At 37.9% G+C, this 21,878-nt stretch overlaps 4 protein-coding genes across 4 annotated transcripts; 2 read left to right on the top strand and 2 right to left on the bottom strand.

The window, feature by feature from the left end:
- The first annotated feature begins 5,736 nt into the window (after positions 1-5,736).
- On the top strand, positions 5,737-9,274 carry LOC137716519 (uncharacterized). The gene is made up of 9 exons (XM_088691015.1): positions 5,737-5,993; positions 6,080-6,127; positions 6,404-6,473; positions 6,632-6,722; positions 6,818-6,879; positions 7,524-7,759; positions 7,844-7,874; positions 7,966-8,094; positions 8,914-9,274. Exons 1-9 carry the CDS (start codon positions 5,985-5,987, stop codon positions 9,102-9,104), a joined length of 867 nt encoding a protein of 288 aa, XP_088547141.1. The 5' UTR covers positions 5,737-5,984; the 3' UTR covers positions 9,105-9,274.
- Positions 9,275-9,440: 166 nt separating this feature from the next.
- Positions 9,441-9,857, bottom strand: LOC137714405 (uncharacterized). Its single transcript, XM_068453630.2, has one exon. The coding sequence runs from the start codon at positions 9,855-9,857 to the stop codon at positions 9,441-9,443; it is 417 nt and encodes a 138-aa protein (XP_068309731.2).
- A 3,454-nt stretch (positions 9,858-13,311) lies between these two features.
- On the top strand, positions 13,312-15,022 carry LOC137715158 (ubiquitin-conjugating enzyme E2 20). Its single transcript, XM_068454394.2, has 6 exons — positions 13,312-13,707; positions 13,901-13,928; positions 14,073-14,300; positions 14,387-14,450; positions 14,558-14,617; positions 14,733-15,022. The coding sequence occupies exons 1-6, from the start codon at positions 13,592-13,594 to the stop codon at positions 14,777-14,779; spliced, it is 543 nt and encodes a 180-aa protein (XP_068310495.1). The 5' UTR covers positions 13,312-13,591; the 3' UTR covers positions 14,780-15,022.
- Positions 15,023-15,256: 234 nt separating this feature from the next.
- On the bottom strand, positions 15,257-19,373 carry LOC148697934 (uncharacterized). Its single transcript, XM_088691014.1, has 7 exons — positions 19,190-19,373; positions 18,965-19,084; positions 17,587-18,069; positions 16,478-16,617; positions 16,261-16,381; positions 15,771-15,911; positions 15,257-15,629 (listed from the first exon to the last, which is right to left on the bottom strand). Exons 1-7 carry the CDS (start codon positions 19,250-19,252, stop codon positions 15,546-15,548), a joined length of 1,152 nt encoding a protein of 383 aa, XP_088547140.1. The 5' UTR covers positions 19,253-19,373; the 3' UTR covers positions 15,257-15,545.
- Between the last annotated feature and the right edge of the window lie 2,505 nt (positions 19,374-21,878).

Genomic DNA, 21,878 nt, shown 5'->3' with positions numbered 1-21,878 from the left:
GCCAATGGCCTTTTTAGAATGATTTTTGCAGGGGAAGAGCCCACCAGAATCCCTACCGTATTATAATGAAGGTTTGGGGCAGAATTTGTCATTGTAGGTACTGGAGGGGGATGAGACATAATGCTAGTTGGGGAATTTGTGTGATAGTAGGTCAGTTAACTTGGATAGGGGGATTCATTTTTGGCATGCCCGCAAGAGCCTCATTGGAGAAGTAAGTAGTTGACACAGTAGGTTTGTTTCCACTTTTCGGGTTAAAGGATAAGGGAAGTTTGGTGAAAGAGGTGATGTGATGGGGAAGGATATTTGATGAGTGATGGCAAATGGCCGACAAGATTGGGTATGGAATTTTGCAATGGTTGATTGGGGATGGGTCTATTAGGACAAAAGGAATAAGTCCTAGAATTATAGATCAGAAAGTTTCTCTAGAGAAAGTCAAAATTAGATATTTTGTGTCATGTTGTTGGACAAGTGGCTTGGAGTTTGCTGGGCTAACTTGACAGTGGGAGTGGCCCCAGTGGTAGACAATTAGAGTTCCAATGATGGCCCTTCAGTTTGCATGGCTGATGCATGGACAACACATCTGCATAGAGAGTTTAAAACCTTGATTGATTCTGCATCCATGGCATCTGTTGAGCCACGCCTAGTGTTGGCCCATTCCACCGTCGAAAGTTTCTATCACTGCTGCTACCAACTTAGAGGTTGGTTGATTGAAACTTTTGCACCCTAACTTGTTGGCCGACCATGTTAGTTTTGCAAGAAAACTCAGTATTGCGATTACTTACCTCAAAAGCATAGTACTTATCCAGATGACCTAACTTGCCACACCTAAAGCAGAAGTTGGAGGGGTGTTCAAATTTGAAGACCACTCTGGTCATCCCCTCATCACGTCATTCTAGCCAGAAATCATTGTGAAGAGGGTTCCTAGCATTCAATTGTAAACGGACCTGAAGGCAGTCTCTGATTCTTTCTGGGCCATCGAATAGGTCTTCCATCGCCAGCAATTCTCCAAAAGGTTGACCAAAGTCTCGGGCATTTTCAACAAAGAAATCTTCCAAAGGAAGGCCATGCATTGAACCCACTAAGAGACCTAGTGGAAGGGGATCTCATCAAAAGATAAATGAGGCGGCTAACATTGAACCACTACGCAGTCCCCCACCACATTCCAATGACCACCTTCATTAACTTGGCTCGCAACGTTCTCAGAAGGGCCGTGATTGTGAACATGGAGTCGACAAGCCACGATTTTGAAGTCCTCGTACAAAAGCCTTTTTATCAAACCAGTGGTGTGATGCGTGATTTATGCGCACACAAATTAAACCCTCTTTTCGTCAAATTGTAGTATATGTATAAGTAGGGATCGTTCTGGACCGGGGATTAGGAGGGATTGTTAATCACTTGGATTTGACTCAAAAACGTAAAATAACAATATGAAACACTATACTAGACTCAAAGAATTGCAAAACTAAACTTTAAAACACTCAAACAAACCAAAAGACTCAAACAGTACCCAAAGCACTTATAAACACAAACTAAATGTATTTCTAACTAATCTAACACTTTAAAATAAATGGGGGATTGGTTTTGGATGAATTTAAACTAAAACAGAAACTTGGAATTAAAACAGATTCTAAAAACGAAATTAATGAAATAGAATGATGAAAAACTAGTTAGAGGGTTCCTTATCCACACATGAACATAAGCATATAATTTGACTCCCAGTTATGACTTCAACAAACGATGAATGACAATGTTCCAAGTTAATTAGGTTCGCTTAAACTAACTTTCAGATTTCCCTAGATTCATTGGATTGAATGGGATACGCATTACAACCAAATTATTCTTAATCAAAGTCCCTAACTATGGAATACGCATGATAGAGACATTCAACAAAGATCATTAAGTTCAACGGAAATCATAAACATCGACTAGGCATTCATAACTATGGAATACGCATGTTAATCCCGCCTAGGGTTTACTAAACACAATCGTGACTAGCGATCTTTACTACTCATGAATATAAGTTCATAACGATTAGGTGAAACTCCCTTATATCCTAGCATCAAGTTTTAGGCATGCAAATTAAGTGTCGACCCTCAACCCACATACATAAACAAGTTCTTAATCAAAACAGAAAAGTAACCCACATCTAAAGTTCATGAATTCATAACTGGAGTAAATCAAATCATAACCAACATATGTCCATGGCTTCAAATTCTCCTCTAACTAAAAAGAAATTAGTTTCACATGTCTAACATAATTGAACAACAAGTTAAATTAAACATGAAAACATAAACAAGTTAATAAACTAGACAGAATGTAAATATGAAATTGAAATAGAATGAATGGAATTGAAATGAATGAATGCTAGCTAAGGGGTTCATCTTCACATATGTTACACTTGCATAATAAAATGATTTCCAATTGCATTTCAATAAACCATGAAACTCAACGCCCCGGGTCAATTAGGTCCGCTTAAATTAACCGTCAAGTTTTCCTTAAGTTAATGAATTGGATGGGTTAGCGCAACGCAATTCACAACATTCTCCAAAAGTCCTTTACGTGAAAAGCACAATAAAGATACAATCAAAGATCATTAAGCATCATGAAAACTATAAGTGTTGACGAGGCATTCGTTACTATGATGAGCATGAAACTCGTGCCAAGAATTCATTTAACGCGATTGTTTATAAGCAACCTCCACTACTTGTGAATATAAGTTCATAACGATTAGGTGAAACTCACTTATATTCTAGCGTCATATTCATGCATGAAAATTAAGCGCGCATTCTTAATAAACGTACATAAATAAGTTATCAATCAAACGGTTAAACGAATTGAATCCACAACTTATGAAACGCAATTGGAAGTAATCAAATCAAAATACAAGCATAAACATATATTTAGAATCCCCCCCTAGCTAAGGGGGGGGGTTTAGTTCCTCATACAAAACAAAGAGAATTAAAATTAAACATTGAAATCAAAGAAACACCTAAACATTCCAACAACTCAAACTTGAATTGTATGAACGTTTAGGCCCTCTTCTCTTCCTCTTTATTGTAGCATAAGGTCTAAGGGATGTTGTTGGTGTGTTGAATGGATTGGGGAATGATTGAAATGGAAGAGGAATGGTGTTTGGATTATAAGGGAGAGATGGGACTCACGGCTAGGAAGAAGTGGATGTGTTTGTGGAGTGGTGTTGTGTATGAAATGAGATGTTATTGAATGAATGAATGCAAGGGTATTTATAGGAGTAATGGAGGGAACATGACAGCTAGGAGGTGGGTGGAAATGTGGCTGCAAGTTTGGTGAATGATTATGAGTGAATGCATGTGAATGTGGCTAGGTTGGAAAGCTGGAAATCTGAAAATGCAAATGGGAATGCTGAAATGCAAAGGTGGCCACGGTTTTGAGTGTGTTTTGTGTTGGAAATGCATGTGAATGCATGTGAATGTTGTTTGTGTGAAGTGTGTGTGGGTTAAAGAGTGAATGGTGGTGTAATGATGAAGTGTGATGGCTGAAAATGTCAAGGGAAATGCATGTGATTGCACGGCAAAGAATTTCAGGATGCATGTGTGTTGGTGTGTTGTGTGATTGTTTTGTGTTTGAATGATTAAGTGGCTGAATTAAAGAATGGGAGTGCATGTGGCTTAGGTGGTGTAATGATGAAGTGGGAATTGAAAGAATGTGGTTGGAAAGTGGAAGGGAAGGCACGGCACAAAGGGGGAAGTGTTGGAAATGCATGTGATGCATGCCAATGTTGTCTTTTGGTGCATGTGTGTGTTGAATGGTGTCCTTTAATTATGCACGGTTTAGGGCTGTTAAGGGGAGAGAAATGGGAGTGAATGTGGCTTAATGATGAAGGGGGAAAGCTTGGAAAGCATGTGGCAAGGTTGGTTGCATGATGATGATGCATGTGAGTTGAAATGCATATGTTTAAATGGTTGAAATGTGTAGATGATTATGAGTATGATAAGTGATAAGTGAATGATGTATTAAGTGATAAATGAATGATATGTTAAGTGATAAATGAATGATATGTGGTGAGTGATAAGTGAATGGAAGTGATAAGTGAATGGTTTGATAAGTGAATGATATGATAAGTGAATGCTTATAATAAGTGAATGATATGATAAGTGAATGATATGATAAGTGAATGCTTTAAGTGTTTAAAATAGGGAACAAAGCCCTTCCTTGCATGGCAAGGAAGGGAGACACAAGGAAACACACGATAATGTCCTAAGGTTGCAAGGAATGTTGTTTTTGTGTTCTAAAATGCGTAGGAGTCTTCAATGATGCTTAAACATGAGGTCTTTTAGGATTTAATTTTCCTACTTCAAGTCTTTAATTTCGTCCATCCTCTTGGCTCCAAGCATATGATATCCATTCCAATCTCTAATTTGCTCCAAAAGGCTCCAAAAGGCATCCTTTTGCATACCTTGCCCTTAGAACCTGAAAACACACAAAAGAAGCATAAAGGACTAAAATAACTAGAGAAACATAACGTAAATGCACGAGAACAAGCCATTTAAGTCGCATGAATATGCTCCTATCATGGTGTTGCCCCTACGAGGCCGGAAATTCTGTTATTAAGAAAGCAGCCATGCATGTCCCTCCTCTTGTGCTTGAGAGATCCAGATTTCTTTCCAATTGAAAGATGAGATTGTTAGTATCTCGTTGGTTCTCTTCCATCTTGGTGTGTCTCAGATGGTTTTGAAAATGGGTTTTTGTAATTAGCACTTTGTGGTGGGGAATAAGAGTGAAGGTTGAGATTTGGACGATTAATGGCTCTGGGGTTGCTGGGCTCTTATAGTGAGAGGTTAAGCTTTTGTTTGGGAAGTCTGGATGATTTTCCCACAAAAAAAGTGATATTGGGACACCTAGTGATGTATGTGATACTTAACTTAGTGAGATAAACACTGAGACTTCATTGGGGGAGAGGGGACACTGAACTGATGAGAATTAAACAAGGGAACCATAATTGAACTGCTGGTGATGAGTAAATGAAACTCAGGACCGATTGAAGAGGGGAAGATATTTTGGATCTTGGGAACTTATGGATAAAGGACAAAAAGGCTATAGAAGAACACCGGGAAGGGATAAAGTGAGATAAAGGGACTTCAATTTTGATAGGGAATAAATCGAAGAGAGAATAAAAGAATGGAAAAATTGGGTTTCAAAAATTAAGCTCCATAAGCCAAAAGAGAGAGAAATTATGAAGGCTTGCTTAATATAATGGAAAAGATAATTGATTTGACTGGAAACTGGGTATGATATTTCTAAAAGGGACAAGAACACTGTATAGTAATCAGCCAATCAGAGTCTAGGATTTAGAGGGGGAGAATGGGTTAAAATGGGTAATACTATGAGAGGAAAGAACGTGAGGGCAAATCTAGATGAGAAGAAAAGAAAGGGATAGGGTCTCACCTAGACAGAGTACAAGTGAGGGAGAAGGCTCACAGTGGAGAGGGGGGTGCGCTCTCACGAAGGAGAGAGAATGTCTTAGAGGAGAGGTAAAAGATGTGAGAGATTTTGTGATAGAATTTGAATTGAATAACATCAGGGGATTTTTGTGTAATTTTAAAAACCTAAGAAGGGTATTCCTTAAATACGAAAAATCTCAGGAGTGCATGTGAAACTAACCCTTCCTGTAAAGTCATTTAACCCTCCACGTACGACGTCGCATTACTTGTTGACCCGCTTTATCCTGTTTTTTCTCTCTCCCACTCCTCTCTCTCTGTCTCGATCGGAGACTGAAAGCCTCTTCCCCTCCCTCTCCTTTTTGAAATTCCCAATTTTCCCGCCTGCTCTCGTTCGATTTTCCTTCTGGTCTTCCTGCTCTCTATCACAGTCAGTCGTCATCCTCCTCGGTTTGCAAGTAGCAGAGCGATTAGGGTTAGGGTTAGGGTTTTTTACCTAGGAGAGGCCTCAGGGAACAGCGATCGTACTCGTCATCGAAAGGAAGAATTGGTTAGGGTTTCTGAGAAATGTCGACGGTAGGATTCCCCTCCATTTTTACATTCCTAAATTACTTCTACTGTTTTTCTATATTTCATTTTTCTGGGATTTTGTTCGTTCGCAGACGGAAGCTCTCTACTCCAAACTCTACGAAAAGTACACAAAAATCAAGGTGTTCCGTGTTCTTTCCCATTTTTTTACCATTTGTTTTTCTCATTCATTTTTTTGCTTAATCAGTTAATTGTATGTTAAATTTGCTCAGGAGAAATTTGAGGTTGGGGAAATAGAAAGTAATTGTCTTTTTGTACTTCTGAATTTTGGGTATATTGTAAACGTATTTGTAAGGACCTACGTGCTGCCTATACTCGGAATTGGATATATCTATTTAATCTAATCTGTTGTGTCGCCCTTTTTTTCCTAATCCACGGTGGTTGTTATGCCATGGCAGATGAAGAAATGGTCGGAGTTGGATGAAATTGGTAGAGAACAAGAAGGAAAGTTCAAGCATTATGTATCTGGTATTTATTTTTCCATCTTAGGATTTGTTAGAATTATCATGTTTGATCTCCTTTCTCACGTCTTTTAAAAACATGATTATTTTCCATAATTGTGACTATGGCTCAAACTCTACTGCCTCTCTTTGGCCCAACTTTGTTGTTTATTTACTATCTTGCAGTTGCAGAGGAGTATATACAACATTTGCGAAATCAAAATGAGAGGTTGCGCTTGGAAGTTGATGAGCTGAGAAGTGAAGTGGCTTCTATTAGGCATGAAATTCTAAGTTCTGTTGGATCCATTAGAATTCCGATTAGTCAAATTTTACACCTAACAGGCTATGAAAAATGTATCACGTGGAATGCAGGTCCACCAAAGATGAACAATGTACCGAGTACCAGAATCTTTTGATGGAAGAGAACAGGACAAGTAAGACAATGCTGTAACTACTATAGTCCATGTGAAAGCATCTGGATCCTGAGTTTCTTTCTTTATTCTAACTGAGCTTATACGAATTTTCTATTCACGTATACTATGCAGTGTGATCTCGGTGAACCCCGTATTTATTTTCTGATAGGAATTAAAATGTCATTATTTTATAGGTTTTTGGAAATTGAATGACTGGTTTTGCATATATTGTTAGAAGCTAAAATGTCACTCATGTATAGAATAAAGATTGTTGTTAATAGTTATCATTAAACATGTAAGTCTTGTTCTGAAATTCTTGTTCTGGTTGCAACTTACAAATTAGTGCAGGTCTGCTGCCATCACCTGGATTTAAAGAACTCTAGTGATGTTACGAGAGTTCACCTGTCCCTATTTTAATGCGAATGAATATAATCATGATGCTCTTTAAAAAGCCCAAAAAAACGAAGAGGGTGTTAGATGGACATCAAATGTGGAAGAAAGACAAATCACCAAAAAGAGAAACAAAATGGAAAATCATTTTCGCCTGTGTATAGGATTCCTTAAATTTGGAAAGCATTTATGAGCTTCTTTAGTTTTCTTTTGCTTAACCTGTGGTGGTCATCTAATACCTCTTTCTGTTTATTGATGACTCATATTTTTGGCAGATAAAGAACTTTCTGAAGAAGTGGAGAGGCTCCGAAAGCTGCAACAAGTGGGAAATCTATCGAATGATAGCAACACAGACAATGGTGGACTGTGTACACCTGCTAGTGGTCAAGTATCCAGAGCAGCAGGAAATCTCTCAAAGAGAAGAAGGACAAGTAAACATAGGAAGAATTCCCACTCTGAGACAGAGGATATAGTTATGCCTTCTAGTGGGGCTGTTATAACTGTTCCAGAGGTATTTCTGATAATCCTATAAAAAATATATTTGAGCAGAAACTTATTGGCTCCTCTTTTTTCACTGACTAATGTAATCTTTCAGCCACAATGGTGTAGAACGATTGAAAGACAAGGTATGTGTCTCCATCTCTGAAACTGAGGTTTTTGGTATGGTATTTTTTCACATGGTATTGGGTTATTTTAGGCGTTGTATGTTGTTTCCAGGTTGTGTAAAACCAATTGGCCAAGTGAACTGCGTGTTTCAAGTGCTTGTTGAGTATATGGTGGATTTAAAGTTCTCGACTGTTAGTCAAGCCGAAGAAATATGCATCTCAGCTGTGCATCAATCAAGTGGTAATTCTTAGAGTTTGAGCAGACTCTACATTCCAGCTTGAATTTTTCCCTCAAATTTGTCACTGTTTTTCTCCTCTAGTCTGATAAGTGCTAGCATTCTAATTTTTCATCATTTGGTATATATTCTCTAATTCCGTATAATAAACCCAATATTTGTTATTTTAGTTTAAAAAAGAATCCTATGAATTGGTAACTGCCTGGGTTAGTGAGCACTTCTCAGAGGCAACATAGATGGATATTGGAATTGAGTAAGAGCTGCTAGTGAACCAAGCCACTTTCAGACTACTCAAGCTTTGGGCTTTAACAATTCTGATTTTCTGACAATGCCAATTGAGCCTAATACCTTATGAACATCAATGTGTCACATTGTAGGTTTAATTTCTCATTTAAGTGGAAAATTTTGTCATTTGACAATATTACAATTGAGTATCAGAGGCAGGCTTGTAGATAAGTCCATGAGTATGTTCAAAATTTTGGCTTAGCCTCCTAAGCTCCAACGAAATCATGCAAAACATGTTGGAAAAAACTGAAACATCAACATTCAAGCGAAGTGCTAGAATGGCAATCCATTTCTCACATGCTGAGCTAGCTAATAGATTTGCCCAAATTACCGAACTGAACAAACAAGTTGATGTTAGGCTGGAGTCTGACTACCTGCTAGTGTAATGTAAAGCATATCCTCTCTGTAATTATTTTCTTGCCCGAAGCATTGGAATTGAAGTTTTATGCTTGCATGTTCCTACACTGATATGGATATCATGGCGACTCGTGAATTAGTTGTTGGTATCAACATTTGATGATTATCTATGGTTGTAACAGGTTACGCCTTCAATCTTACATGGATGAACAGAGCTGCAGGTAAAGAAGTAGAGCTTCTTTACCGCACCTCATCCTTGGGAACGCTTGAGAGGGTAGCACCAGAATGGATGAAGGATGACATAGTGTTAAGCCCAAACATGTGCCCTATCTTCTTTGAAAGGTTATCTCGTGTTGTCAAGCTGCACTCCTAGTAGTACCCCCCGCCCCCCGCACCCAACTGGATGTATAGTTCTGCTAGTAGGTTATATATATTGGAAAGTCTGAATTGCATATTTTTCTTACAATTGAAGGGTTGAAATTTGACTAAATCTCACGTGATCCTTTGCATTTGAAAAGAAATTAAGAGCATTTATTTGAGAAATGGTCGACCACATGACCGCATGAGCCACGATATGACAGCTATTGCCTATATTAGTGTGTATACTGCATGTTCAAGTTGAACTACATCGTCAACGGACCTAACTGGATGTATAGTTATGCTGTAAATTTGTCACGTTATTTGTTGAAAAAATATGAGCAAAAACTACTCACATGGAATGGATACCTGTGCCCCCCTCGCTTGCTTTAGCAACAGATTCTTTGTTAGTTTCCCGTATGGATTCAATGCTTCGGGTGCTAACAAAATTCCTCTCAGGAATACACGATGGAGTTCCAACCTTGGCAGTGCTATTAAGAACCTTAACCCCCACCGCAATCAGATCCTTCTTGTTGAAAACATAATTAGGTAAAATATTGAGCACGCAAGGATAGACCGCTTCGTCAGCAAATTCTTTCTTCTTTTCCTTGATTTTGTTGATACAGGCCTTAAAATGAGCAGATAAACGATAGATGACATCGTCGATAAATATCTTGATGCCCAAGTTACTGGCAAATTTCTTGGCGCCCTGCGTCACTTTGACATCGAATGCCAAAATGGCTGCAAATTCTTTCTTCTTTTCGATCATTTTACTGGCCTTTTGACATCCTTTTCATGTACGAGGCCTAAGCTAGTACCGCTAACCGGAATAGTAACTTTTGGGGCCTTGAGAAACTCTAACAATGCTTCCAAGGAGCCGACGGTAGATGCTTGTACCCAAACTCCCTGACTAGTGCTTTTGTCAAACATGCTGAAGCCTAACTCCATAACGGCTAAGTTCTTGACTGCTTCCATGTCGTCATGAGGCCCTACCACAGACCAAGAAGTGCCGGCAATAGCATGTTCAAGACCCTCCACATCTACAATCTTGATGAACTGTGCAGCCTCGATTTCACTATGATCTTGATAATCTGTTCCCTTCACACGAAGTTCATTCATCGATTTTGGTGTCATCAAAGCTCGAATTGAAGTAAGGATAGGCCATGCATGTCGCAAACAACAATTTGATCACCTTTGGGAAGCATACGGTTAACTAGTACGTCTTTTTATTGATTGAGAACGAGTGGTAACTGCTGTCTTGGTGTCTGCATTCTTTACATCTTTTTCTGCACGAGGTTCAGGCTCATATAAGAAGATCCATGTTTAAGAGCATCATCCCAGCTCTTTGCATCCCATTCAACATCGTCATTGTCACTTTGCAAGATCTTTCCTCTACACGCATTGAATATTCCACCTCTAAATCTACAGCCTTGTCACATTCCACATTATCCATCTCCAGTGCGCCATTTAGATGGGCCGCTGCTCGTTTTGACTTCCTTTTCTGATGCAATCATGCAAGGGCCTTTTAGTCGGGTTCTCATCGGTGGTAGTAGGGATAGGCAACCCCAGGACGATACATTGGCAAGTATCTGGTTTCTCGTTGCCGCCCACCAGCAAGCTGCTTCTTTTTCCTTTGCACTAAAAATCTTGCCTTGTTGTGTCGCTGTAGTAACTTCTCCTTTTCCCTTTCCTTTTGTGATGTCGGACCTCCTCCTTTTCCCTCTCGAGTTGCTCCTCCCTGAGCCTCTCTTTTTTATTTCCTTAGTCTCTGTTCTTCCTCCTTTTTCCTCCTCTCTTCCTCTTTTTTCCGTCGAGCAGGGCCTCTTGCTTCTATCTGACATGCTTCGGCACTTTCTTGTCCGCGGCCGCTTTTACCGTCACCTGCTGCCGCTGATAACTTTTCTCCTTCTCCTTCTCTCTTCTTCTTTTCCACAGCAGACTGCATAGTAATATCAGCAACTTCTTCGTTTTCACCCGGATCCGCGATTAGAGCAACTGTGTCAAGTTTGGACTAATGATAACATGAGAATCAGCAGCTTCAAATCTAGGAGTACTCATCGTATTTGTTTGATCTTGAATCTTAATGAGAGCTTAGAGTTTAGATAGTTTCTTGATGTTAACTGATATGAAATCCCTTTATATATTCATCCATCACAAGCCCGACCATGGCCTTTAAGCAATCGGGAATCTTTAGGATTCCTTGGGAGAATAGGAAATTGATGTAGGACAAGATATGATTCAATTCAGACGAAGCAAGACAAAGAAAATAAAATGTTTCAAATTTTGGGAAAGATGAATTAAAGTTGCGAGATATTGGATTCAAATGATATGGCGACTGAAAAGGCAGTAAGAAATATTCGGGAGTCGTAATTGGACTTCTAACATGTTGTTTTATAGAAAATCGTGAGCAGAATAAGACTCATGATTAACCATGAGTTTGTCGTGTTTAAGGCAAAATAAGATGGTTTTGATTTCCAGATGAAAAACGAACTTGTCGTTTTACGTTCGATTTTACTTCTTTTACATTCCCTAAGACTCCCTGTTCTAATGACAATCGATCGTGGGAAAAGCAAAACTCTAAGCGACGTTGTTCGTAAGGGAAGTACCGAATATTGAGTAGGAACACGTTATGGGATTCGCTTATAGCCAACCTCATCAAATTTTCATTAAGGATATTCATTCTTTCAAAGATTGTGAATGTATTGAAGGATTTCACCTATGGATTGAAGATGTCAAGTTGTTCTTTGAAATTATGAAGATTCCAAACGAGAAGATCGTGAAGATAGCTTCCAAAAGGGAATATCCAAATCGCAAACAAGCTCAGCCAATTGTCGAAGCAGAGAAGGGGGAAGAGTCTCGAATGAAGGTGATTGGAGAGCCGAATGATGAGATCGTATTTGAGGAGTCGACAACGAATTCTGGCATGGAAGTTGAATCGCCAATTCAAAATGATGTTGTGATTGAAGGGGAAGCCATAAAAAGAAGAAGACAATGATCAAGTTGGCATCCATGACGAACAAGATATTGGTGAAACTCAAACTATTGTGGTCGATATGGCTGTAGGAGATAAGCCATTTTCAAACGCGAACATGAACTGCCTAGCATGTGAACCTGGACAACAAGATGAGTGAACTACATATTCAAATCTTATTTATGGAATCGACCACATAGTTATACCATCCAGGTTTGAAGAAGTTTTGGCTGCTCATGTTAAGGGTTATATGTGCTTTTCTAGCTTCGTGATTTCTAGTGTCACAGTCAATTTTAAGACAAACTCGAGGTCAAGTTCCCTTCAAGTGGAGCCTGATGTAAACAAGGTATGAGTAAATTCTGACGAAGAAAGATAAAGCAAATAAAATATTTCAAATTATGGAAATGATGAATTAAAGTTGAGAAATATTGGAGTTAGTCGACGTGGTGATAGAAAATGTAGCAAGAAATATTCTGGTGTCATAATTGAGCATATAATATGTTATTTTAAAGCACATCACTATCAAAACAAGACTCATAGTATACCATGAACCCGTAGAGTTTAAGGCCAAAAACGATGGTTTTGATTTCCAAAACATCGTTTTAAAGTTTGTAATTAAAATCAGACTTTTCGTTTTAATTTACTTCTTTTACATCCTTAAGACACCCCTAAACTTCCCAAGGATCGAGTTAAGTCTATTTAAGCCCTATGGCTCCCAAATTAATGTCTCATTTTAAGTATTATTCAATAAATCTTATAAGTGAGGGGTCTTAAGTTCGATTTTCTTTAAAGGGGGATTTGAACCACATTATATGGCCGACCTATTGTCAGGCTTGACCCAACCTTCACCCTCTTAGTGTAGATGGAAAATAAAATATGTGTGATCCCTACTCTCACTTGAGACTGAGACCTATTTTAGAAATTAGATTTCTTAATTTGTTTTTATGCATATTTATCAATTGTAAAACCACAATATTTGACTTTCATACAAATTTTTTTTTAAAACTATTCGATTTTAGTTAATAACAATTCGATATCAATTTATTATATTTAGCCCAAATCTCTTACTTTTTGAAGTATTTAAAGTAAAGTTATCACGAACTCACATGTAAAAATGGGTATCCCTACGTTTTACAGATCACAATAAAAATTGGCCCGGAAAAAAAGGAAAGTAAAAAATGGAAACCAAATAAGTAGCCGTTGACGATAAAGAAAGGAAAGAATATATTACAATAAGACACCAGCTGCATTTGCAACGTTCGGAAAATTTTGAATACCTTTACGCCGCTCTGTCCGACGTCGTTTAAGTCCCACCCCATCAGCGTTTTAAACCAAACTCTGCGAACCCATCTTCTTCCACATCTCTCTCTCTCTCTCTCTCTCTCTCTCTCTCTCTAACTCGTCACTCAGAAGAGGGAAAGAAGGAAGGAAAGAAGGCCCTTCTCTCTCTGTGCGTTTGAAAAGCCGAGTCTCCGGTTGATTTCCGTTTTCGATTTCTGTTTTAGGAAAACGAAGAGAAAGAAAGAGGGATTATGGCTGCCGTGAACCAAGATAACAGTCTAGTAGTGGCCGGAGCCACTGCCCCCTCGAACTCAAAGCAATCTCAGCCTCGCCCGAAGACCGTTGATTCGCAGTCCGTTCTCAAAAGGTACCATCTTCATCCTACTTTACTGGTGAAGAATGATTAATGGGATTTCTGGGTTTTTTGGGGGATTCTCTTTGTCAGATGAGCTATTTGAATAATGGATTAGGGTTTAAATTCACTAAATTTGTTTTGATAATTGGAGGTTTTCGAGGTTTATAAATAATCTAACCCTTTATTGTTGTGTTTAATCGAACAGGCTGCAATCTGAGTTGATGGCCTTAATGGTAGGACCTCCCCCAAGACTCGATCTTTTCTCCTTATCTTCCGTTTGGATCCTTATTAGAATTTGATTGAATATGTTTCGAGATAGTAATTTTGATGCTTGTTAGATAACATTGGATCGGATTGGATTGGATTGGATATTGTAGATGAGTGGGGATTCTGGGATATCTGCTTTCCCTGAGGAAGACAACATATTCTGCTGGAAAGGGACAATCATTGGAAGCAAAGAGACCGTGTTCGAAGGAACGGAATACAGACTCTCCCTCACCTTCCCCAATGACTATCCCTTCAAGCCTCCGAAGGTCAAGTTTGAGACTCTCCTCTTTCATCCCAATGTCGATCTCGTCGGCAACATTTGCCTGGATATCCTTCAGGTAACTTCCTCAAACTTGTACTAGTCCAATTCACACTCTCAATTATAATATCGTTTGTCCTATGTATCTAAATCAATTGGTTGCAGGATAAATGGTCATCTGCTTATGATGTGAGAACCATACTCTTATCCATCCAGAGTCTTCTAGGAGGTAATCAATTTTCTCTAACACGTTTGCTTATCGAATTGGATAAGATCTGAATCGAAACGAAGGTTGAGTGCGTACCGAATTTCAATCTTTGTTTATGTGTATTGCAGAACCGAACATCAGCTCTCCTTTGAACGCTCAAGCAGCACAACTGTGGAGCAACCAAGAAGGTAACAACGCGTTTGAATTGAATTTCCTTTTACTAATTTTCGGAAGAAACAAAAAAGCTTTGTTACCATGAGAAGTGTCTGACTGAGTAATGCTTTCTGTGCGTGTGTTTTGCAGAATATAGGAAGATGGTGGAGAAGTTGTACAAAGCTCCGAAGGCTTAATAATCGAGACGATGGCAAAGAAGTTGTGTTAGATTAGAGAGAGTTGAGTGATTACTATAGAATCCAAGCCTCTCTAACTTGGATTAGAGAGCATGGATTGGATTAGATTGGATTGTTAGGAGGTTTTTTTAGTAATTCCTTGATTTGTTATTGTTCTTGTGTTTCGCTCTCTTGTTTTCCAGATGAGATATTTAGACAATGTTCATCAAAATTCTGAGTTAAAAATTGTCCTGTGTTTCGCTCCCTCTCTTCTTGGCTGTTCTCTCTGTTTGTTCAGATTTAGGTGTTGGATAAGTCAATTGTTATGTTAACAAGCAACATTCTTACAATAAATCATCAATTTGTTTGATTCGTATAGATGATGACCAAACAATCTTCGAATCGAATGAATATTTCTAAAGATGATCTTGACATCAGGAAACAAATGGCAACTTCAACCAACAATTGGGGTTTTGCTGTAGGGCAGAAATCTTGTGGTGATTTAAGAAGCAGCAGAACTAGATTTATGATCAATTCGAACAATACCATGGCGAACAAAACTCTCAATCGCAGTGTAGGAATAAACCAAACTTATAAAACCATATATGCAATCATTACGATTAACAGGGATCTAAATCTCAAATACTACGTAAAATCAACAACAGGCGTCTAAGCTTCTACACTGTCGCGCAATATTTTCACCGTCACCGCCTGTTCTCATTCGTAAACCCAAATTACTTCTTTGAGTTCAACCCAGATTACAAGCTTGACTGAAGGTACAAAAATCCTATGGCTTTGATGATGTGAGCTGCCGCAAATTGTACTTGGCCAACTGCTTGTACTTGTCAACAACACCGATCAAGCAAATAGTCTGTCAATCAAAACAAAATGGGATCTTAAGCTAAAAAGAAATCAACAGTTCAAACACGAGTATCTTTTTACCATAATTCTTCTTTCGAATGGTGGCGTGACAAAAAAGAAATAGGCGCACAAGGAAAAGAAACTTTCTTACCCTGCAAATTTCTACAACAATGGTCTTATCAGGATTGCTGAGGTCAACTTTGTGCGGGGCAGGCACAGATTTTGCCACTGCATTTATGATTTTCATCCTGTCAATACCGGTGTTTGCACGGGCTTCATACAGGACTGCAAACTGAATGGAAGATATAATAAAATCAGAAACCATCTCAAGTATCTAGTAGATTAAAATTTTGTTTATACTCAAATAACTCCGAACTATGAGTGTTAAAAACAAATCACAAAAAGTAAAAAAAATGTCAGAAAAAGCTCATCAGATTTATTTCCAGTTCATTAATAAATCTCCCACTGGCTACATTCAGCAAGTAGAGGCAGCTTTTCCATCACAGACTTTTGTGTCTTATGGTGAAACGATCTCTTAAGGCAGTCAAAACAAATTAAAATCGGTTTGTAATGATAAGAGAGATGTGGATATCTTTTTTGTTAATAACAAAAGGCAGACTAGGATTAATGACATATCTTACCTTCTGAGGATTCTGAGTTTCCACTGGAAAGTGCTGTTCAAGAAGTGGTTTGATTGCTCTTGAAATTTCCTCTTCTGAAGAATAGCATGCTACTTCAACGGGTAATACTCTTAGGATAAACCTATAATATGCAAGTAATAACAGCCAGTTTGAGAATTGAGATCTCTCTTCCATACATATTCTTTGTAAAAATAACATAACAAGCAAAATAATAAACCTTGACATGTGTTTCTTCGTTGCAGCAGCAGATGTCATCATATGCTGCACAATTGCGTTAGGGCTAGGATCTCCCTCTCTCTTCCGCATTTGAACAAAGACAACACCGTTGCAACCCGATTCAAGGGTGAAAAAGCGTCTCTATAAAATAATCCAACATCAGCATAAGAAACCATTCCCTTAAATTGATTGCAAGGAAAGTTGGAAGGATTAATCATGTAGCACACACACCAAGATATCTGAAGAGATATGCAACTAACTTAAAACCACCCAGAAAAAAACCTATTTCGCATTCAAAACCACTGGGAAATCAAGGAAAAAGATGATCAAGCTAAGCAAGGGTAATGAACTATTAGAATTCAGTATGCTAGAGCTAGTACTGAAAAATACGAGGGACATGGGATGAAAACTGGATCTGTAAGACAGGCTAGAACAGAAAATTACTCCTTAGACACTAAATTCAATAAAGTAAGGTGTTCAACTATACATGCCCTTCAAAAGAACTAACCTGAAGTAGGAGAAATCCTAGGAAATGAAAGAGGAGATGGTCATACTAAGCAAGCTAGTGAACGGTTAAAATTCAGAACGGTAATGCTAGTACCAAAAAAGAGAGAAATCAGCATCACAAGATGAAACTCAGGCAAGTACAAGAATGTAAAAAAAAAAAACTAATCTAAATAAAAATTCTAAACACGACAATAGGGTAGTCTATGACATACAATTTGCAAAAAGAAAACAAATAGATGCATGAACAATTAATGGTAAGTGATTATATAACAATGTGCGATACACTTGTCTATTTTTAAATTGTTGGAAAAAAATCCAGCATATGAATGCAAAAGAGATGAGAAGTTAAACAAAATGATTCAAAACCATATGAACCACAAGCCAAAATAATCCTACCCAGCATAAGGGTCATGATGCAAACAAAACTGAGAAGAAGCAGAGCTTGCTAGCTAAAATTATAATACAGACAAAATAAGGTTAGGCATCTAGTATTCCTCACAAATGTTTTTCTCTTTATTTCGGACACAAATCCATGCAATCTTGATACATAAAAGGGAAAGATTGTGACACACACTAACATATTAGCACATTATAGAAGCTCACCTTGTTCTTATCTCCCAGTTCTTGAAGCTCGGCTTCAATTAGCTTATCAATGGACTTGTCTTCCACTTTGTATGGGATTGTACATTCTGATGAATCTGTTCCTAGACATTGTTTCTTTGCTGGTGGCTCCTCAGCTTCATTTGCACAAATTTCCTTACTTAAATTATCCTCTTTCTTGTCATTTTTCTTCTGGTGTTCTGATTTCTCACTTGTTGCATTATTATGACTGGCACCATCACTACGAGAATCACCTTTGCTCTCTTCACCCACTTCACCCTCTTCTTCTGTTTCCTTGTCCTCTCCTCCTTGTTTCTTGTCCTCTCCTTGTTTCTTTTCATCTCCTTCTTGTTTCTTTTCATCATCCTCACCCTCACTACTGGAAGAATCAGAATACGAGAACACTATTTTCTTATTTGAAGATTTAGAGGGTGTCTCAGAAAGGTTTAAACCCGAATCCTTTCCACTGACTAGCTCTTCATAAAACTGCAAAACAAACCAAAACAACCAAATAGATTAGTTTCTCACCTAAAACAGCCAAGAGAAAAAAAAAAAAAAAAAAAAAAAAAAAAAAAAAAAAAAAAGGTCTAGGACACCATCTTATAAGTTTAAGAGCACTCGGCATTTTGATTTATGGGAAAGAAGAACTAAAAGTAGAAACTAAGATACACTCTCTCAATATGTTATGAATTCTCTTAAAAGAAGATACATATACACATAAACCAATACGTATACAAATAGTGCTCTTATTTATTTACCTGTACCAATACGTATGCAAAGAGTTTTCTTATGGCCCTTAACTATTAATTCTTCAAACTTGGTGGCGCACATTTAAAGATGAAAACAAAGTTAATAAGGGGGAACCAACGGATTTTAAATGATACCCTCTTCTCTTGGCCCTGTCACTATCAGTTGCCCATATTCAGTATGAACTGTTACTTCTCCCAAAGGGATAAACGGGGATAGTCCATGGGTGGATGTGGAAGGACTACTCTAGGAAGCACCGCAAATCTTATGGCTAGTGGATGAACGGTACATTACATGGTATTGATATTATTATTCACCTTTTGGCCATTGAAACGAAACACAGATAGTAGTAGGTCTCTAAGAAGCAGCTTAAAAAGATGGTTACGCCAAATTCGGGCCAATCCATGTACAAACACAATTAAGCTAGACGAGAAATCCAACCCAAAAGCAGAAAAGTAGCAACAAAAAAGAAACCCCAAACAGATTAGTAGCAAAAAAAGCAGAAATTTGGGAAAATAGCACCTCCCATATCAGCAAGTAGAGTATGAAAATGGTAGAACAAGTGAAAACCCAGATAGAAAATTGGGAAAGAAATATGGGATTTGAAGAAAAGAGAAAAGAAGAGAGAGCTTACAGAGTCAATAACATTAATGGCCTCCTGCGAGGCTTGGCGTTCCCTTCCGCCATCGCAAGTGATGAAGAATCCTTCCACTCCTGGGTGTAATGGGTACGCGCCTTTCTTCTTCACCGCTTTCTGTACATCATTACAATTTAACAACATTTAACTTCTCACTTAACTAACAATTCAACTCTGTCTAATTATCTCAGAGAAATTGAGAGAGAGAGAAAGAAAACTGACGTTGTAAGGGAGATAGCGCTGCTTCCCCTTCTTGGACTTGGTGGATTTGTTGTCCGTCGCCATTTGTGAGTTTCAGTAGCAGTTTGAGAGAAGACGAAGGCAAAAGACGGGGAGGCGCGGCGACAGCAGTTGCAGTTGCAGTTGAGCAGTTGATACTTCCTTTATTGGCTGAGTGACTAAGTCCACAACGCTGGGCCTTGAGGGCCTTTTGTTTTGCTGGACTACAATAACACCGGATTGGACTTCTTTCATCTTTGTGGGCCAAACCATTCGATTACACTGTATTCTCTCCCGCTTTTTTTTATTCACGGGTGAATTGTTGAAATTTAACTAATCAATTGTGGTTACATTCACATGTGAATAAAATGTGCATATGAGCAAAGCTTCTCCAGCATATAGCCATCGTTCATAGAATTTTAAATTTAATTTCATTTTTTTCAATTCTTAAATGGCTGAGAAATGAGAATCACATGCCATTTTTCTTTTTAAACACTTTTTTGTTTATTTATGTCCATTGTTTTCTTTACTTTGTTCAATTCAATGATTAGAAGTAAATAAAAATACTAAAAAGTGTGTAAATATCAACTTGTGGCTAATTCTGAACGTATTCACCAAGTTTCGACCTTGGAATCCCAATTTTCTCCAAGTAAGCCAACACAGGTATCATATATTTTCTCACGCCATATCCGAGCATTAACGGGGACTCATTAATGTCGTCAACGGACTATCGCAGTTTCTGAAGGAACTCTACTCTCTCCCTCATGACTTCATCAGTAGAAGGCAGCTCTAAGTTTTCCAATCCATCAAGAACAATGTCTAAGTTCTTCAAACAATGATGACCCGAGAGACAAGCTTCGCTTTTCTACCTTGGGCGACGCCTCAAGTAACGGAGGGCATGTCATACTCTGGAAACTTGGAGGATTGAGTTGAAAATGCATAATTCTGTAAAACTCTTGAAGGGTTTTTGTTAGAGTAAAATTGGCTATTCATAAACAAAACGCCGGAGTCTGTAATGTCTTAGACTAGTACATGTTTTCCGTTATAATTATTTTAGTCTAAATTTGCTCCTCGTACTCTCAATCACTAAACTAGCAATCATTTCAGAGACATCCACTCAAGTAAGTTCGGCATGCATATGATATTGGTTTATGTTCAATGGGCTGTTTACTTTTAAGTTTAACAACTGAGATATGGGCTTTACATGTTAATTAATTTGCTACGAGTTCGTTTAGCTTAATTAAAGGCCCACATATTAATATAAGATCTATTTGGAGTCGGATGTTATGCTTTTAAAATGAGGATAAATTCAAATGGTTTCAGTTTGAGAAATTTTATTTGAAACTTGATTTTGTATCTCTACACCCAACTTATAAAATTTGTCCATCAAACACCCAAATTTATCCTTAAATAAATAAATGAAAACTAATAATATTAGAACTCAAAACTCACCTGAAGAGCAACAACACTATTCTATCTCTACACCCCTCACTTTTTCTTTTCAATGAACCCAATGTGCCGTTGTCGTCGTAGACAATGGCCTCCACAAATTAGGGTAATGAGAAAAATACTCAAAAATCTCATCCATAGTACGATCCAAATGAATTGAATCCATTAGGAAGAATTACCACTAAAACTTAATGTACTCCATATTATTTTTATAATTATGTTCATCCTAATTCATAATATGAAAGTTTACTATTGGATCTTTTATCCTCTGCATAGAAACCAGATAGAATACAATTATGTTATGGAAATTACAAACCGTTGACATTGATGGATTGGGAACAATGCTTCATCAGCTTCGCCACCAACACTGATGATGATAGAAAGATAAAAGAATTATAGGCTCCAATCGATTGGTAAAGAGAGAGACGCCGGCGAGGAGGGTAATTGATGGAAAAGAATAGAGCGGCGGTAGTTTTGATGGTGGCATAGGCAGAGTGTTGTGGTGGTTCCTATTTATTCGAGAGGTAAAGAGAAGATGGAATGGTGGTCATTGAAGTCATCAGGAATGTCCCAACGCTTTGGATTACCTGAAAATACGAATGGGTGTAGAGATAAAATTTAAAAAAAAAAAAGAAAAAAGAAAAAAAAAAAGTGTTTCTTTTAGAGTGGGTTTAGGGTTCTAAAATTATTGATTTTAATTTATTTATTTGAGGGTAAAATTGGATATTCCACAGATAAATTTTTAAGTTGGGTGTAGAGATACAAAATCAAGGTTCAAATATAATTTCCCTTTTAGTTTTTATCTCTTCACTTAGTGATCACTTCAAACTCTATTTGATTAGTTGTTTTAATCAATTAGGTTGACGAGTCTGATCTTTCCGTTTCTTTGGCCACCTGATTGATATCTTTAATCTAACAGACACATATTTACAGGTTCATCAGGTTAGGTTTTAAAGTGGCGTCGCATATGCATGAGTTGAGTTTTAGGCTGCTGCATATATCAGAATAGTTTTTCTTGAGTTTTAGTTGCTGCCACACTTCCATTGTTTAAGTCATATATGATAGCCTGCATCAGCTAGATGCCTTATATAGATTGATTACCTTGCGGCTGCCATTTTTCGTTTTAAGAATCATAAAGGGGTTGGTTGCAGTGTTGAGTTTCCGTGAAAAACAAAAGAAAGGTTTCGTTGGTTTCGTTTTTCACGGAAGAAAATGATTTTGATTCTAATGCTTTGGATTTTTG

Source organism: Pyrus communis, chromosome 3 (genome assembly GCF_041283825.1).
Source record: "Pyrus communis isolate YQ-2024b chromosome 3, ASM4128382v1, whole genome shotgun sequence".
NCBI lineage: Eukaryota > Viridiplantae > Streptophyta > Magnoliopsida > Rosales > Rosaceae > Pyrus > Pyrus communis.
The sequence above is the reverse complement of the archived record's forward strand: the minus strand, read 5'-3'. Positions and strand labels throughout refer to the sequence as shown.

What these genes read in the sequence shown, in the direction of transcription:
- LOC137716519 (XM_088691015.1), top strand. An exon ending in TAGAACGATTGAAAGACAAG is followed by an intron (nt 7,875 to 7,965) that starts GTATGTGTCTCC and finishes TGTTGTTTCCAG; the next exon opens with GTTGTGTAAAACCAATTGGC. An exon ending in AGCTGTGCATCAATCAAGTG is followed by an intron (nt 8,095 to 8,913) that starts GTAATTCTTAGA and finishes TGGTTGTAACAG; the next exon opens with GTTACGCCTTCAATCTTACA.
- LOC137714405 (XM_068453630.2), bottom strand. Translation starts at nt 9,857, where the DNA reads ATGATCGAAAAGAAGAAAGAATTTGCAGCCATTTTGGCATTCGATGTC.
- LOC137715158 (XM_068454394.2), top strand. Translation starts at nt 13,592, where the DNA reads ATGGCTGCCGTGAACCAAGATAACAGTCTAGTAGTGGCCGGAGCCACT. An exon ending in TCGCAGTCCGTTCTCAAAAG is followed by an intron (nt 13,708 to 13,900) that starts GTACCATCTTCA and finishes TTAATCGAACAG; the next exon opens with GCTGCAATCTGAGTTGATGG. An exon ending in ACTGTGGAGCAACCAAGAAG is followed by an intron (nt 14,618 to 14,732) that starts GTAACAACGCGT and finishes TGTGTTTTGCAG; the next exon opens with AATATAGGAAGATGGTGGAG.
- LOC148697934 (XM_088691014.1), bottom strand. Translation starts at nt 19,252, where the DNA reads ATGGCGACGGACAACAAATCCACCAAGTCCAAGAAGGGGAAGCAGCGC. An exon ending in ACGAAGAAACACATGTCAAG is followed by an intron (nt 16,382 to 16,477) that starts GTTTATTATTTT and finishes TGCATATTATAG; the next exon opens with GTTTATCCTAAGAGTATTAC. An exon ending in TTGTTGTAGAAATTTGCAGG is followed by an intron (nt 15,630 to 15,770) that starts GTAAGAAAGTTT and finishes TTTGATTGACAG; the next exon opens with ACTATTTGCTTGATCGGTGT.